Source organism: Camelina sativa, chromosome 18, assembly GCF_030686135.1.
Source record: "Camelina sativa cultivar CO46 ecotype springtype chromosome 18, ASM3068613v1".
NCBI lineage: Eukaryota > Viridiplantae > Streptophyta > Magnoliopsida > Brassicales > Brassicaceae > Camelina > Camelina sativa.
Genome location: NC_141897.1, coordinates 15,130,357 through 15,146,373, shown reverse-complemented (window position 1 = coordinate 15,146,373; position 16,017 = coordinate 15,130,357). Strand labels below are relative to the sequence as shown.

Below are 16,017 nucleotides of genomic sequence, written 5' to 3'. Positions count from 1 at the left end.
GATCCAATTTAAAATATATCTTAAAATCTGAAAATACAAGATGGTCTAACTGTTAGTATTTTTTGACAAGAGAGAAAAAAAGTTCATGGAAAATATGAAAGCTTAATTTTCTATTTTGTCAACAGCAACTTAAATTTTGGAACGATAGAACTGTGATGATATATTAACTGCATAGGAGAAATTTGTTTGGAAGTTTGGAACTTAACCATCAGACCACACACACATGACACATCTTTATCATCATCTATGGATTATCCAACCATATATATCGTGTTTGACAACGTTTTGAGCATATACCAATAACTTCTTCAAACTCTATGTTATATAGGTAAATTGCTACATTTATGACAACATTAAAGATACCTCAAAAGCTTCTCAACCAAATTCTTGTCCTTGAATTTTTTTTCAGCCTAGAATCTGTCCTTCATTTGTTATAGAACACAACTTACCACTCAAATTCCTCTTTTTTCTTACCCTCACTCGTCCGTATGGTTTCTGATTGAGATACCATCACTATGTTCCTCTTCCCAATGTTCCCATTAGTGGTTACTGCAATGTTTATCATGCATCTTTAACAGTTTCACATCCTATGTCATTTCTTTATGAGAATTGAAAGTAAAAAACAAACAAAAAAAGAACAAAGGTAAAAAAAAGTCTCTCTAGAAGACCTTCTAGTCGAACTAGAGGCTCTCAAACAACTAAAACCAAAGGAGAGGATAAACTTTGGTTAGGCAGCATATCCATCCGCACAGCCGTCGTCTTCCTCGCCGGACATGCTAGATAACAACAATCCTCACTAAAACTTGTCCGGACCAGAGGGACCATCTCTGTTACGTGTCAACAAGACCTAAACCAATCTCTCCCAAAACACTAATCACACCTACGCCAATTTCACTGGTTCCATCGCTAAGAAGCTTCCAATGAGTTTGTTCTGTAATTCAATTGAGACCCTTTATCCAAAACCTTTCCTTTCCCACAAATCTCACTTCTTCACCTTCTCCGACTCCAAATTCCGAAACCCTAAACTCGTCACCTTCCCACTCCGCCGTCTACGTCCGATCAAATCATGTCTCAAATCAGCATCTTCATCAGAAATCGACTTGGTGAGAAACAAAGAAGGTGTCTTTGCTCCAAAGGAGAAGAAAGTTGTAGTCTTGTGGGACTTAGACAACAAACCACCACGAGGTCCACCGTACGAAGCAGCTAGAGCTCTCCGTAAAGTCGCGGAGAAGCTCGGCCGAGTCGTTGAGATCTCCGCTTACGCAAATCGGCATGCTTTTATCCATTTGCCTCATTGGGTCGTCGAAGAGAGACGTCAAAGGAGGAATCTTGATTTCATGGAGAGGAAAGGAGAAGTGACTCCGGTCGAGCCTTACATATGTGGAGTATGTGGTCGGAAGTGTAAAACGAATCTTGATTTGAAGAAACATTTCAAGCAGCTTCATGAGAGAGAGAGACAGAAGAAAGTGAATAGGATGAGGTCTTTGAAAGGTAAGAAACGTCAGAAGTTTAAAGAACGTTATGTTTCAGGGAATGAGAAGTATAATGAAGCGGCGAGGAGGTTGTTGACTCCTAAAGTTGGATATGGTTTAGAGGCTGAGCTACGGCGAGCTGGGGTTTATGTGAAGACTGTGGAGGATAAGCCACAAGCGGCTGATTGGGCTGTGAAGAGACAGATACAGCATTCTATGACTAGAGGGATTGATTGGTTGGTTTTGGTTTCTGATGATAAGGACTTTTCTGATATGTTGAGGAAAGCTAGGGAGGCTGATCTTGGGACATTGGTTGTTAGTGATAGGGATAGAGCTTTGGGAAGGCATGCTGATTTGTGGGTGCCTTGGATTGGTGTGGAGAAGGGAGAGATAGGTGAGAAAGATTTGATTCCAGGGAAGAGACCACGGTTTGAGGAGGATGAGGTGGGATTTAGCGGTGGTGATGAGTTGTTTTCTTTGTCGTATGATGAGGGTGAGAGGGCGGAGATGACAGTGGAGAGTGATGGGTTTGGGAGGTTTAATGTGTCAGCGTTTGCGGAAGATGAATGGGTGGAGGATGAAGGAGACTTTGCGTTGAGTGATAGTGATGATGATAGTGACGATGAGCTTGGTTTCTGATACATAGTGATTGAGTTGCATCTTCTGATTGTTAATTGGTTCTAGAACTATTAGAGTTCAAAAGAGCTCTGGTTGTTGTAACTGAAATCAAAAGCGTAACCATTCTTACATAGGCCAAGTAAAAATCGGATTTAAATCAAAAATCAAAATTTCAATTTTAATAGGTTGGTGACTAAATTATATACAAACCCTTTTTTTATTATTATTATTCGCCTCTTTAGAAGTTCATCTGTTTTCTTTTTTTCGCTCCTTGTTTTCTTTTCTTGCATTCTTGCTCATCGTTCTCTTTCACACAGTTCAGTAGAGATTTCTAGGGCTTCTCTTTCAAGTTTTGTAAATTGCTTTCGGAGAGGAGAAAGCCATGTCGCGGAAAACAGAGGTTCGTCTAAACTTATCTCACAAGTAATCAATCACTCTCTGGTGAGTTTGTGATTGGTTTATGGTTTCGATTGATGGAGTGTTCTTTTCACCGTAGGTGGAAGAAGTTTCACAAGCTATGATCGATGGTGTTATGTCAGATGATCTTTCATTACAGTTTGAATCTACTGCCAAGATCAGAAGTATTCTATCACGGAGTAAAAAAAAAACTTCCTCTGTGTTTTTCCTCTCATTGCTTTTCTTGAAACCTAGATTTCGAAAGATTCTTCTTTTATTCACTAACTCGAATCTTGCTTCCAGGAGATATAACTATTCCTTGTGAAGCTCTTATACGATCTGGAGTTGTGCCTCGTCTCGTTCAGTTTCTTTACAAGGAAGAATACCCTAGGCTTCAAGTTAGAAGAAAACGTCCCTCGTCATCAAGTTAATATCTTTTGATGATCTTTGATTCCAGTTTACATTCAATGATATTTTTCTATAGTATGAGGCAGCTTGGGTTCTCACAAACATTGCTACTGAAAAACCGAATGAGCTAGTTGATCACGACGCTATTCCAATCTTAATTCAGCTTGTTGATTCTCCTAAAGGTTATGTCCGTGAGCAGGTATGTATTCTACTTGTTTAGTAGATATGTATGTATGCTATGCTTTGTCACAGTTACGAGTTTTGAATTTACTTCGTGTAGGCTATATGGGCACTGGGTAACGTTGCTGGTCATTCAACAAAGTACCGTGACTTTGTTCTTCAGTTAGGGGTATTGATGCCACTGTTAATTCTTCTGTGCATGGGCAATTCGCTCAGGATTGGCACTTGGACTTTGTGTAACTTGTTTTGTGGCAAACCTCCCCCGACCTTCGATCAGGTCTTCTTACTTCTCTCTCCTCTGTTTCCTCTGTTTGTATACTTCCAATGCTTAACATATGAAGCAATGATTCAACAGATGAAACTTGCTCTCCCTGCACTTGATCAACTTCTTCATTCAAACGATGAAGAAGTCGTGAAAAATGCTTGCTTGGCACTATCTGATATCTCTAATGATTCTGAAGATGGTATCCAAAGTTTGATTGAGGCTGACATTGTCTCAAAACTAGTTCAATTTCTCAAGTTAGTGTTTCTCTGAAGTCGCAACATATTTAAACCCTTTGCGACATGTTCGGATATTGAAGGCTGACCAAATATTTTTGTTTTTGTTTGCAGACACCCTTCTACAGCTGTGCTTGTTAATGCACTTCTTACCATTGGGACTATAACTGCTGGAAATAATCAGCAAACACAGGTATGTAATTCATATTTATCACAAATGTCCCGTGAATGTAACCAAACAACAAAATGCTTTGTTTTAAACATCTCCTCTTAGGGCTCTGAATGTTTCTCTTTGAACTTATTCGTCAGTCTGTGGTCAATTGCGGTGCTTTACCATTTCTTTCCAACTTACTTACTCGAAACTATGAGAAAGACATAAAGAAGAGTGCTTGCTGGGTGATTTCAAACATCACTGCAGGCACTGTAGAACAAATTCAGGTGAGTAGCTTTTGTTGCTACTTTGCTATATACATCCTTTGTCTTTTGCTATCACTAAATGTTTATTTGTCTTTCTTTTCTCCCCCTGGTGATTACAGTCAGTGATTGATGAAAATTTGATTCCAACCTTGGTCAATCTGGCTCAAAGTGCTGATATTGGCATAAAGAAAGAAGCTGTATGGGCAGTTTTAGGTGTGGTCGTATGTGGTTCTCTTGATCAAATCAAGTACGTCCCTGTCTTCTTCTTTTTTTTCACTTTGACATGCTTATAGATCATCAAGTCTCACATTCTCCATTGGTGTGATTCAGATACATGGTGGAGCAGAGTTGCATAAAACCTTTATGCGATATTCTAGTATGTCCAGATCTAAGAACCATCTTACTCTCAAAGTGTCTGGATGGGTTAGAAAACATTTTGAAGGCCGGAGAGGCTGTACCGAGTGTAAGAGACAGGAACCGTTATGCTCTGCTGATTGAAGGTGCGGAAGGGGTAGAAAAGATTGAGGACCTGCAAAGCCATGAAAACAGTGAGATCAGCCTGAAGGCTTTGAAGATTCTGGAGAGATATTGGCTTGTAGAAGATGATGAGAACAAAGTGTACCAAAGTGATGATTCAGTTGGATCTTAGAGTCAAAACTCCAAGAGCGCGAGTGGAGAACTTTACTTGGTCTTCAATCGAATGTACAGAGTCGATATAAAAGAGATGATTCGATGAGACTTTTGGCGTTGAGAGATAGTGATGATGAGCTCTTCTGATTCATGGTGATTGAATTGCATTTATGAATGTTAATTGGCTTGCGTTGAGTGATAGTGATGATGAGCTCTTTAATAGAAAACCTTCATTCTACGTAGTAAAGATGATGGTCAACCTCTGATCCATATTTAGGAGTTGGCAAAACTAGCCGAACCAACCTGCAAAGACTATGGCTATTACATTATTTGTTTACAGCAAGAAGTGCCTCAAACATTTTCATCATATCGATTAATCTGATATAAATTTATCTTTTAACCTTAGATAAAAGTGGTTTTTGTCTACTCGTTATAGCTCGACCGCTTACCCCCAATTCTCCGATACTTTAAAAACAATTTGTTTTATAAGACTATGCAAATTTATTTTATTTTACTAATCAAAATTAATTATGAATGATATTTATTTTAATTGTTCGGAATAATATAAATTTATTTCCAAAAGCAAACCGAATGAAGGCAAGTGTTTTTTGTTTTGTTTGAACTTTTGTGTCGCAAGACCAAAAGAACTCGAATTTTGAAATCGTCCAACGTCCAACCAAACCAAAGTTAGTGTCTCTAGAAGCAAAATTTTATACTCCAAAAAAAGGTCAGTAAAGAAAAGAAACAGAACCAGCCTTGGCCACGTATCCAATTTTGGATTAGTTAAATAACAATAATAATGATTCGACACAACGAAAGAAGAAGAAATGATTTAAAGAACAAAAAAAAAAATAAGCCAAAAGAGTCCAATAGAATAATGAATAGTCCAAAGGATTTCCAAAAATAAAGCATTAGACCAAAATATCCAGAAGATTTTCAAAAAATATAATGAATAAAAACAAAAAAGACCCACATCTCATAAAAGCGCGTGGGTCATAATTAAAAAAAAAAAAAAACACAAAACCGTGGCTCGACAGCGGACGCACCGTCCTTTCAAACGTGGCTCACCTCACGAACCAAAAAGAGAGCAGTTCCGTCCAAATGTCGAAACCGTGTCTTGATGACGTCATCCCTAACCCATCTCTTTCACTTTAAACTAAAGTCTATTTTGTCTTTTTGCTAAATCGTTCCCTTCCTCCGAACATAACTTAATCGAAATTGAATATAATAACTAAAATATCAAAACTGAGCTATCGAATCCAAAACCGACACAGTAGGCAATACACTCGGACTAAGTAAAGTGATTCAGAAGGACACGTGTCAGTAAAATACCGTGGGACAGTTGTCTTTACCAGATCCCTCCGTGTTCTGTCTCTCTTTTTTTTTTGTTATAAAATAAATAAACACAACACAACTTCACTTTCTGTAATAAAAATATCTCAAAAAGTTCCAAACACCTGAAAAAAAAAGGAAAAAAAAAAGATAGAAAGAGAAATTAAACATCTTATCCGAAAACACAAAATATGAATCCTTTTTCTTCTGCTTTCTCGGACTCGTTCCTCTCAGTACCCGATCATAGGTCTCCGGTTTCAGACAGTAGTGAGTGTTCACCAAAGCTAGCTTCGAGTTGTCCTAAGAAACGAGCTGGGAGGAAGAAGTTTCGTGAGACGCGTCATCCGATTTACAGAGGAGTTCGTCAGAGGAACTCTGGCAAATGGGTTTGTGAGGTTAGAGAGCCTAACAAGAAATCTAGGATTTGGTTAGGGACTTTTCCAACGGTTGAAATGGCTGCTCGTGCTCACGACGTTGCTGCTTTGGCTCTCCGTGGTCGCTCTGCTTGTCTCAATTTCGCTGATTCTGCTTGGCGGCTTCGTATCCCTGAGACTACTTGTCCTAAGGAGATTCAGAAAGCGGCGGCTGAAGCTGCGATGGCGTTTCAGAATGAGAGTGTGACTGCGGAGGGATCGCAAACTGCGGCGGAAACGGAGGCTGTGAGGGAAGGGGAGAGGAGAATGGTAATGGAGGAGCAGAGTAGTAGTGTGTTTTATATGGATGAAGAGGAAGTTTTGGGGATGCCCAACTTTTTTGAGAATATGGCTGAGGGGATGCTTTTGCCCCCGCCGGAAGTTGGCTGGAACCTTAACGACGTTGACGGTGATGCTGACATGTCACTTTGGAACTTTAACGATTGAATTTTTTCAAATAAAAAAAGTTGTTTCTCGATGATAAATTGATAATAAGCTAGTTAGAGATTATTTGGACTTCTAGGATTGGTCCGTAGTTACGTACCTGGATTTTTTATTGTTTGGTACCAAAAATTTGGAGTCATAAATCGTATATCATTATTATATATTAGTCATTTATTCTTTGAAATGTTTTGTTTGTGTAACAGATTTTGGTCAAACTAGGGATATCAATTTTTTTTAACTTTGGGGTTTTGTACACCTCAATTTATGGATAGATTTCTCATGTGTCAAGTTAGAATCATAATGACTTTGACGTATCATCATCACTTAGGAGTTTGAGAGTGTTTTGATTGTATTTGTTTTGGATATTTATTTAGTTAGAGATTGTTTGGACTTCTAAGATTGGTCCGTAGTTCTGTACCAGTTTTTTTATTCTTTTTTTTGGTGTACCAGAAGTTTAAGAATCTGGTCGACGGAGGTGTGAGTTTGTTTGACATGCACATTGGTAGTAGAAACTAGAAAGAGAGCAATTAATAATATGCTTTTGGATTCATTTTTTGGGTGAGTCAGAGTGAATAAACATTGGATTCATTCGTAGCATCTCTAGTATTATATTCGACAGCCGATTTTAAAATTGTGAAAAATCTCTTACACGATAGTCCTTCAACCACGTGGAAGGAGAAAAGAGTAAGAGAGTTTTCTTGACCAATTAAACTAATAATATAACATACATTGTGGTCCTTGATACTTTTGTCAAACAAAAAGGAAAAAAAAATGAACAAAGTTTTATTTGTGGCCTGCAAACTTCTCACGGCTTGTGTGGTAAAGGCCAGTCCTAGACGCTGTCCAAATCATGTGTATCTTTCTCCACTGAGCAAAACACTAAAAAAGGGAAAACGCCAACGAGACAACCACGTGGCATATCGATAGGTAAAAAAAAAACAAAAAACGTTACTAGCAGGATTCGAATCAAGGTGACATCGTATACTAAATATGCTTAGTAACCACTCGGACATATCAATGTTTCGGGAATTAGTTAACAAAGATATGATATATATTGGCTATATTGGCTTCCGCATCTCTTCATCTTCTACGTCCGATCCACATGAGAGAAAAAGTCACCAAAAAAACAAATGAATCTCGATTTTAAAATCCAAAATCGAAAGGTATAGATTGAAGAGATCAACATTATTTGAAAATATTATTTGAATCGATTCGTTTATAATTTGTTTATATGTGCAAACGCTCTATAATAAACTAAAAATAGAGCAAAGATTACAAAATCCAGATCTGGGTTTTACAAAATTCATGGAACTTCACACAAAATAAAAATTAGAACGTAGGTGATAGGAGAGACGAATCAACCGTATAAATAACCCTAGACGAATTGCTTCTGATCGTTGTTCTCTTTCCATGTGTGAAGGAGGAAGAAGAAGAAGGAAGAAGAAAGACAATATTATACATCTTTGTTCATAATATTCAAAAACGTTGATGTATCCAAGTGGTTAGGGAGCCTATTCGATATACTATCCCACGTCGGTTGGCTAAATTTATAAAATTTAGGTAGGAAATTTGAATTATTAGTCAGTTTTTAGGTTGATAAATACAGGGTATTATAGATTGGGTATGAAAAAGCACAAATAGTATGGATTGATTTGGGCCATTTTACCACACTAAAAAAAAGAGGTATTACTTGCTACCGTTTTACTTTTTGTTTTTTAAACAAAAAACAAGTCTCCCCTCGCTAAATTCTTCCTCTCTTTGAGTTGAGTAGATTATTGTAAAATAATATTTATAAAATAATTATAAAATATTATTTTACAAAATAGTAAAGAATGTTAAAAACAACTTGTTATGATCTTAAAAAAAAAATCTAAGGAAAGAGCAATAAAAAATTGTATACCAAAAAGTTCAAAAGACCTAAAAAAGTCAATGAACTTTCTCAAATCAACCGGGTTTTGTTGTTCCGGTCTAAATCAGAACCGGTATCAACCGAGATTAAACATTAAAAAAAGTAATTATGTAAAATAGACCCATTATAGGGGTAAAATTATAATTACACAATAGACGTCAAGCTGACGCGACTGGTGTTTCACTTTCTTTCTTCTCTCTCTCTCTACTAGTTCTTGTCCTCTCCACGAAGATCCCCGAAAAGCTTATAAACCAAAATCCAAATCTACTTCAAGTTTCTCTCCATTCATTTAAATTCACAGTTCACACATTCACAACAATCCCAAATTTTTAAAATTTCATCACTACTTGTTCGAGATTCTTTTTTTCTTTTGGTAATTAACTTTTCTAGGGTTTTCTCCAATTTTGCCGCTTGATTTAATCTATACGTGATCAGGTTTTGAAACAACCTATAGAGCTAAAGTCCTGTTCTTTCTTGTATTAATTTGTCTCCGTTGCTGGTGTTGTTGTTGTAATCTATATATAGAGAGAGAAGGCAAAAAAAAAAGCATGGATTTTGATTTGAACGGAGGAAACAAACGAGTCTTCAATAGACTCGGCGGCGGCGGAGGCGGTGGTGGCGGTGGGTCAAATCGTTCGATGGCACCAACGGATACAAGACAAAAGGTTTGTTTCCATTGGCGAGCTGGGCGTTGTAATCGTTCTCCTTGCCCTTATCTACATAGAGAATTACCGGGTCCTGGTCCGGGTCAAGGTCAGGGTCCGGGTTATACGAACAAAAGGGTAGCTGAGGAATCTGGTTTTGCGGGTCCGAGTCACCGGAGAGGACCTGGGTTTAATGGGAACTCGAGTAGTAGCTGGGGGAGGTTTGGTGGGAACAGAACGGTGACGAAGACTGAGAAAGTTTGCAACTTTTGGGTAGATGGGAATTGCAGTTATGGTGATAAATGTAGATACTTGCATTGTTGGAGTAAAGGAGATAGCTTCTCGTTGTTGACTCAGCTTGATGGTCATGAGAAGCTTGTTAGTGGTATTGCTTTGCCTTCTGGGTCTGATAAACTTTATACTGGGAGTAAAGATGAGTCCTTGCGTGTTTGGGATTGTGCTTCTGGACAGGTATGGTTTTGCTTAGTGGACCTTTTTTTGCTTTAAGCTTTCCTCAATGATAGATTTGCTTAGTTAGGCATTAGGCATTAGGCATTAGGCGAACCAGTGGATGTTCTTGTTGAATGGATTGTTTAACGAATAGTTATCATTGTTTGGTTAAGATGTAGAGTGACTCAAGAGAATGTAATTTTGTCACAAGTAGAGTAATGAGTACAGATATACTGATGGCACTTGGTGTCTTAGTTGTCACATTAGGAAAAGAAGTGTCTAATTCGGTGATCCTGATCGTAGATGAGGATTGCATTACCGAACTTGTGAAAGTCTTTATCAAGTTTACTTACTGTGGATTTGTTGTTTTCTCTTTGATTAGTGTACAGGAGTACTCAAACTTGGTGGGGAAGTTGGCTGTGTGCTTAGTGAAGGGCCGTGGCTATTGGTTGGCATGCCAAATCTTGTTAAGGCAAGTTCTCAGTAGGATTCCTCTTAGCATTACTTTTCTTTGACTGTCACAATAGATATCGAGGAACCCTTCTTAGATGCTTGTTGGGTAATATCTCATTGACTCATTGTTGTTGATACAGGCGTGGAATATTGAAACCAATGCAGACCAGAGTCTAAATGGACCTGTTGGCCAAGTCTATTCTCTTGTTGTGGGAACTGATCTTCTCTTCGCTGGTACACAGGTAAAATTCCAAGTGATTTTGTTTTTGTGTACTGAAATCTCTGCGAAATATGGCGGCTTTTGGTATAGTAAGTCACAAGCTCTTTACTTTATATTCAGGATGGCTCTATTTTGGCATGGAGATATAATACTGCCACTAACTGCTTTGAACCAGCGGCGTCACTGACAGGCCACACACTTGCAGTTGTTACATTATACGTTGGGGCAAACAGACTTTATTCGGGTTCCATGGACAAATCTATAAAAGTAAGTACTTATATCATCATTGAATTTAAAACTCCCTTTTTTGTTCGTTTGAGCTAATCTCTTTGGTTTATATGTTCTTTGTTTAATATAGGTTTGGAGCTTGGATAATCTTCAGTGTATACAAACACTCACGGATCATACATCAGTTGTGATGTCTCTCATTTGCTGGGATCAGTTTCTCTTGTCTTGTTCATTGGACAACACTGTTAAGGTTAATTCTTCTTTCTTTAACTTCATAACTTTTCTTGGAAATTTCGTTCTTCTCTTGTTGATGTGTTTTTCCGCTGTAGATATGGGCTGCAGGCGAAGGTGGCAACTTGGAAGTGACATACACTCACAAAGAAGAACATGTATGGTGTCTCTTATGAATGTGTTATCCTCTTTTATGATCCTAATCTATATGTAATGTAACTATTAACTAATAAATTTTGGCAATGTCTAAACTGGATTCAGGGAGTGTTAGCTCTATGTGGTGTACATGATGCAGAAGCCAAGCCAGTTTTGTTATGCTCTTGCAACGACAATACCTTGCGCCTCTACGACTTACCATCGTAAGACTTGCAACTTTTTTTTGTCTCAATTCTTCAATTCCTCCTCGTTTTCTGATAAGCTTAGCTTCGTTCATTAGATTTACGGAGAGGGGAAAAATCTTTGCAAAGCAAGAGATACGAGCGATCCAGATAGGTCCCGGGGGCATATTTTTCACGGGTGACGGCACTGGTCAAGTTAAAGTGTGGAAATGGTGCACTGAACCAACCACGGCTTCGTCTTGAGAAAGTTTGATGCGATCGTCAAAGAGTTGTTTTCTACGGTTTTCTTGTACCATTATATATGGATCTGTTGGAAATTTTTATTTCTTGTTGAGGTCCTCTTAGTAGAAGCCAAGGTCTGATGAGATGGACAGTGGCTAAGATCTTCTCATGTTGGGAGTTTTGAGGCAGAATTGGGAGAATTTAAGTCCTTTTTTGTCCAATTTCAGCATTTGTCTTGTAACGCTTGGATTGTATGGTCAATTTGTCATAATGGATTTATCTATTCATGAGAGATTCAGAGTTGATAACAAAGTTACAGAAGCATCATTATTACAGAAACTCAGAAAGCATAGATTGTTTTCAGAGATTGAACATAACTTTGATGGCATTGCTCCCACGAGCACTGGTTTCAAAGGCGTCTTCCACTTCCTTCTGAGAGAAACCGAATCTGTGGGTTATGAGTGGCTTTACATCAATCTTACCACTTGTCAGGAACTCAAGACACAAAGGCCATGTGTTCTTGTACCTGAATACACCTACCACATCTACCTCCCTGTCTCAAAATAACACATTTACTTGTGGATCATGCGATGGTTTTCAGAGTTTCTTACTTTAATGGTTATTGTAAAAACTCAAAAGAGGTTACCTTGCAGCTGCAGGAGTGAGAGGGACAGTCATTATACCATGACCCATTCCAACAAGACAGACTTTACCACCACACCGAGTGGCTGCTAATGCTGTCGACATGGTTTTGTTAAAACCCGCACAATCGAATGTCACATCAATGTTTGACCCCATAGCTTTCTGGATTTGTTCAACCTCAGAACCAACATCCTGCAAAAGTGAAAGGGGACGGGTTCTTATCTTTAGACAATGAGCACACATATGTTTCAGAAAGATTGACAAGTAAAAAAAAGTGTAAAGAACCTCTAAGCTTGTTGTCACTTGAACAATCCCATCTGCACCGAGCTGTTTGGCTACAGATAAACGGTTCTCATCAACATCCACAATAACAATTCTAGGCACACCGAAAGCCCGAGCGGCCAACATGGTGACAAGGCCAATAGGTCCAGCTCCCATTACCAAGACATTTGTTTCAGGGCCGACCTCAGCTCGACGACATGCATGCACACCAACACTTAGTGGTTCACACATTGCTCCTTCCTCCAAACTCACATTCTCAGGCAATTTGAAGCATAGCTCCGCAGGGTGAACTACTTGGTTAGCTAGAGAGCCATGAACTGGTGGGGTTGCAAAGAACTTCATCTCTGGACAAAGGTTGTATCTTCCTTCCCTGCAGAGATTGCATCTCCAACAACTGATCCCAGGTTCAAGAGCAACACGGTCACCAACCACTAGATGTTTCACTTCTTCACCTACTTCTTCAATGATCCCAGCACATTCATGTCCCATCACCATCGGTTCTTTCACCACAAAATCCGCACATCTCATGGTCTATGTTTTGTAACATTTACACCAATCAAAAACCAATGTCAAGAGCCATAAAAAAATCAAAGAAAAGAACCAAAGATTCTCTCTGATTATATCACAAGTACCTTAAGGTAATGAACATCACTTCCACAAATACCAACAGCTTTCATCCTAACTCTCACATCATGAGGACCTTTGTATGAACATAAATCTATCAGTTTCCATGGCTTTGGACCAAAGATAACAGGACAATCCAATTAAATTAAATCCCAGAGAAAATTATTGTCTTACCAACAGAAGGAAGAGGAAAAGGTTGGATCTTAAGGGTATTGATACCAACCAACCAAGCAGCCATGTTCTCTTCTCCAACCTTTGAGCCTTCTCCGTGAGACATCCCTCCTTTCCCCATAACTCTTCTCTGCTATGCTCAGCTCAAAGCTCTCTATTGATCTCAGCTATTAGATTAAGCCAAAGCTACCAGAACCAGAGCCTTACAAGAATGATTAAGAAAATAAAAGGGTCAGCATCGAAGTCCCCACTAAATAAATAAATAGAGAAAAACAAACAAGAACCAGATAAGCAAACACAAGCGGTGGGTGGCTTTTAGATATTTTGGATAAAACCCCGATGGTTAGTAATATCTACTTTCTCATCATAATCTTCGTTTACCATTTTGGCATTTTCTACTCTTCATCCAAATATAGACATGATAAGAACAAGTGCCTCAAAATAGCTTTCAAGTAATCAATGGTCTCTTATGCAGTGGATAACATTTAGCAATATCAGAAGAGCATATTAATGAATTCAAAAAAACTAGTTTGATTACAGGAGAACAAGAAGATTTTAAGGAAGATTATTTTCATTTACTTTGGCTGCCGTCTTTATATCAGAATTTGCAATTGCTACTGAGTTCTCTCACTTTGGTGGCTTCCTCCCAAGATATCAAGAACAAAAATATGTTCTTGGTACACATATTGCTCAGCAGCCAATACGAATGAGGTACAACACAACAAAAATTGTAACCCGCACATCTCGGGTTTGTCAATACTCAAGAGGCTTAAAGGAAAGAGCTCTCTGGCAAACATCTAGTATCACATTTATTCAAAAAAATTAACCCAAGATCTGTCCAAAGAAGTGAAGAAACCAGCCAGAACAGCTCATCTCCAAGAAAGACAAAGAGAGGAACGAACGCGTAAGCATTGCATATCATCAAGACTCGTAAACCTCGGGAAGACGAAGACCTACACTCGCTGCAGATTTATTAAGCACACGTTTCATTTCTTCAGTTCTATCAACCGCAATGTTGTATGAGAACAGCAATTCCTACAACAACAAGTTTACATATCCAAGTTTACATTGATCAGTTAGATATATAGATCATGCTTTCCAAAACACAAATGCCAATGTGATTAAGACCAAACCATTAAAAAAGACTTCACCTTGTGAGAATGAATGCTATTGAGAAGATAAGCGTAGTTGCGGGCGAGGTTCATCTTCTCCGAGTTTGCAGCATTGTTCCTAAACTCTTGCTTAACAAAGTCTATGAAATGAGACTTGTGGTCTTCTTTACCAATATGTTTCACCACTGCTTTGAGTAGGTCACGGTATACTTTAGCAGCTTTAACAACTTCACCACTCATCTTCTTCTTCTTCTTCACCTTATAAACACATTTCAAATACACACACATAAATAAATTAGGGTTACGACTCCAAATCGATTTCACTGTACTATCAGATAATCTCATTCTAGTTCGATTAACATAGCTAGTTAACTGATTAAGATCAAAATCAACAGACTAACGAGTTCAAAATCCCACAGCAAAATGGACAAATCGAAACAAAAGTTTGAAACGATGACTGAACGTAATCGAGATCGAATTGAGATACTAATAAATCTTAAGGATAGTTAAAATCGAGCTTGTTCAGTAGAAGAAGAAGCTTACTCTAGATTCTCGCCGGCGCTGATCTGATCGGATAAAGTAGAAATCGGAAGTGAAGAAGAAGAAGAAGAAGAAGCGAAACTTTAACTAAATTACGTAATGGGCTTATAGAAGCAGCATAAGCCCAAAAGGTTGAGTAATAATCAGCCCAAAACTTGGCCTGCTCTTTCCTCTTGTAAGTTGCAACTAAAGAGATTTGAAATTTTTCCTTTTTTTTTTTGAAGGTTATGGACGTAGGCTAGTACATACCCTTATGACACGGACCAAATCGTTTTATATGATCCCTTCCGAAGTGCAATATCTCGGTTCTTTACCAGTTGAGCTATCGACGCTTGGTAAAATCTTCCCTTATTCCTCTCAATACTCACAAATTCTTTTACTTTTATGCAAAGATGGAGGAGTGAAAGATGATTTTTTTTTATTCCACTGAAAGAAAGACTATGGGGAACTTTTTAAAAAAAAAAGACTATGGGGAAAGTTACACCATCAAGAGTAATCGATGGTTGTATTTGTAAAAAACCTGTAGTTGGCGGTTTTCATAACCTTTCTTTCAGCAATTCTAAGGCTTTTCGTAGAAATTAAAAGAGATATATCGTGTAAAAAATATGTCAGTCCAGTAGTCCACTCATTTTGTGAAAATCCATAAAACTTAACAAATAACTTGAAGTTTTGGAAAAAAATCCACTAAAAATAAAAAGAGAATTGAAAACAAAAGAAGAGAAACAAGAAAACAAAGAAATTAAAATTTCAAAAAAAAAAAAAATCAGTAAATTGAGACCCGGCAACAAAAGGTAGGCTCAGAAAAGTTAGATAGATCGATTGGTAGATGTCATTCCAACGTTACTCGATACGTTTAGATCCCTGAACCACTAAATCCATCATAACTCATAAACATTCCTATGAATAGATTACTATATAATCCAGTTAATGAAAAATGCACGTTTTTTATAAGCAAAAACTTAGTATTGAAGAGAATTGAATAAACGTATCCCTTATATATAAACAAAGTAGTGGGCAGTCCGTAGTTAGAGCTAACTTCTTTCTATTTTTGACGGTGTTGTGAACTTTGTTATGCTCTCAGTCTTAGACACATACCAAGTTCAAACTTATAACAAAATTAGCAATTAAGTGACTTTTGCATAA

General features: G+C 38.0%; 5 protein-coding genes and 1 pseudogene across 9 annotated transcripts; 4 read left to right on the top strand and 2 right to left on the bottom strand.

Moving 5' to 3' along the window:
* The first annotated feature begins 729 nt into the window (after nucleotides 1–729).
* On the top strand, nucleotides 730–5,031 carry LOC104761207 (importin subunit alpha-8). Of its 2 annotated transcripts, none has more exons than XM_087499215.1 (11): nucleotides 730–2,275; nucleotides 2,408–2,490; nucleotides 2,587–2,686; nucleotides 2,790–2,884; nucleotides 2,971–3,093; nucleotides 3,175–3,351; nucleotides 3,430–3,593; nucleotides 3,687–3,765; nucleotides 3,882–4,010; nucleotides 4,109–4,236; nucleotides 4,320–5,031. In XM_087499215.1, the coding sequence occupies exons 2-11, from the start codon at nucleotides 2,473–2,475 to the stop codon at nucleotides 4,636–4,638; spliced, it is 1,332 nt and encodes a 443-aa protein (XP_087355341.1). In that variant the 5' UTR covers nucleotides 730–2,275; nucleotides 2,408–2,472; the 3' UTR covers nucleotides 4,639–5,031. The 2 variants fall into 2 exon arrangements, with proteins under 2 accessions (XP_087355341.1, XP_010482548.2); XM_010484246.3 differs by having other exon boundaries at nucleotides 2,146–2,275; nucleotides 2,413–2,490.
* Nucleotides 921–2,316, top strand: LOC104761206 (uncharacterized). Its single transcript, XM_010484245.3, has one exon. The coding sequence runs from the start codon at nucleotides 921–923 to the stop codon at nucleotides 2,109–2,111; it is 1,191 nt and encodes a 396-aa protein (XP_010482547.1). The 3' UTR covers nucleotides 2,112–2,316.
* Nucleotides 5,032–6,043: 1,012 nt separating the features above from the next.
* LOC104761204 (dehydration-responsive element-binding protein 1D pseudogene) lies at nucleotides 6,044–6,992 on the top strand (annotated as a pseudogene). The gene has a single exon (XR_015588621.1). The product of XR_015588621.1 is annotated as a dehydration-responsive element-binding protein 1D pseudogene (transcript).
* Nucleotides 6,993–8,870: 1,878 nt separating this feature from the next.
* Nucleotides 8,871–11,795, top strand: LOC104761202 (zinc finger CCCH domain-containing protein 63). Its single transcript, XM_087498666.1, has 9 exons — nucleotides 8,871–9,090; nucleotides 9,243–9,832; nucleotides 10,194–10,283; nucleotides 10,405–10,506; nucleotides 10,605–10,751; nucleotides 10,843–10,962; nucleotides 11,042–11,101; nucleotides 11,205–11,302; nucleotides 11,380–11,795. The coding sequence occupies exons 2-9, from the start codon at nucleotides 9,266–9,268 to the stop codon at nucleotides 11,522–11,524; spliced, it is 1,329 nt and encodes a 442-aa protein (XP_087354792.1). The 5' UTR covers nucleotides 8,871–9,090; nucleotides 9,243–9,265; the 3' UTR covers nucleotides 11,525–11,795.
* On the bottom strand, nucleotides 11,765–13,929 carry LOC104761203 (sorbitol dehydrogenase). Of its 3 annotated transcripts, none has more exons than XM_087498668.1 (6): nucleotides 13,802–13,929; nucleotides 13,226–13,424; nucleotides 13,060–13,127; nucleotides 12,431–12,958; nucleotides 12,150–12,337; nucleotides 11,765–12,056 (listed from the first exon to the last, which is right to left on the bottom strand). In XM_087498668.1, the coding sequence occupies exons 2-6, from the start codon at nucleotides 13,341–13,343 to the stop codon at nucleotides 11,864–11,866; spliced, it is 1,095 nt and encodes a 364-aa protein (XP_087354794.1). In that variant the 5' UTR covers nucleotides 13,344–13,424; nucleotides 13,802–13,929; the 3' UTR covers nucleotides 11,765–11,863. The 3 variants fall into 3 exon arrangements, with proteins under 3 accessions (XP_087354794.1, XP_087354793.1, XP_010482545.1); XM_087498667.1 differs by lacking the exon at nucleotides 13,802–13,929 and adding an exon at nucleotides 13,604–13,704; XM_010484243.3 differs by lacking the exon at nucleotides 13,802–13,929 and adding an exon at nucleotides 13,507–13,660.
* LOC104763386 (uncharacterized) lies at nucleotides 13,776–14,992 on the bottom strand. The gene is made up of 3 exons (XM_087498669.1): nucleotides 14,878–14,992; nucleotides 14,374–14,592; nucleotides 13,776–14,257 (listed from the first exon to the last, which is right to left on the bottom strand). The coding sequence occupies exons 2-3, from the start codon at nucleotides 14,572–14,574 to the stop codon at nucleotides 14,144–14,146; spliced, it is 315 nt and encodes a 104-aa protein (XP_087354795.1). The 5' UTR covers nucleotides 14,575–14,592; nucleotides 14,878–14,992; the 3' UTR covers nucleotides 13,776–14,143.
* Nucleotides 14,993–16,017: the final 1,025 nt, after the last annotated feature.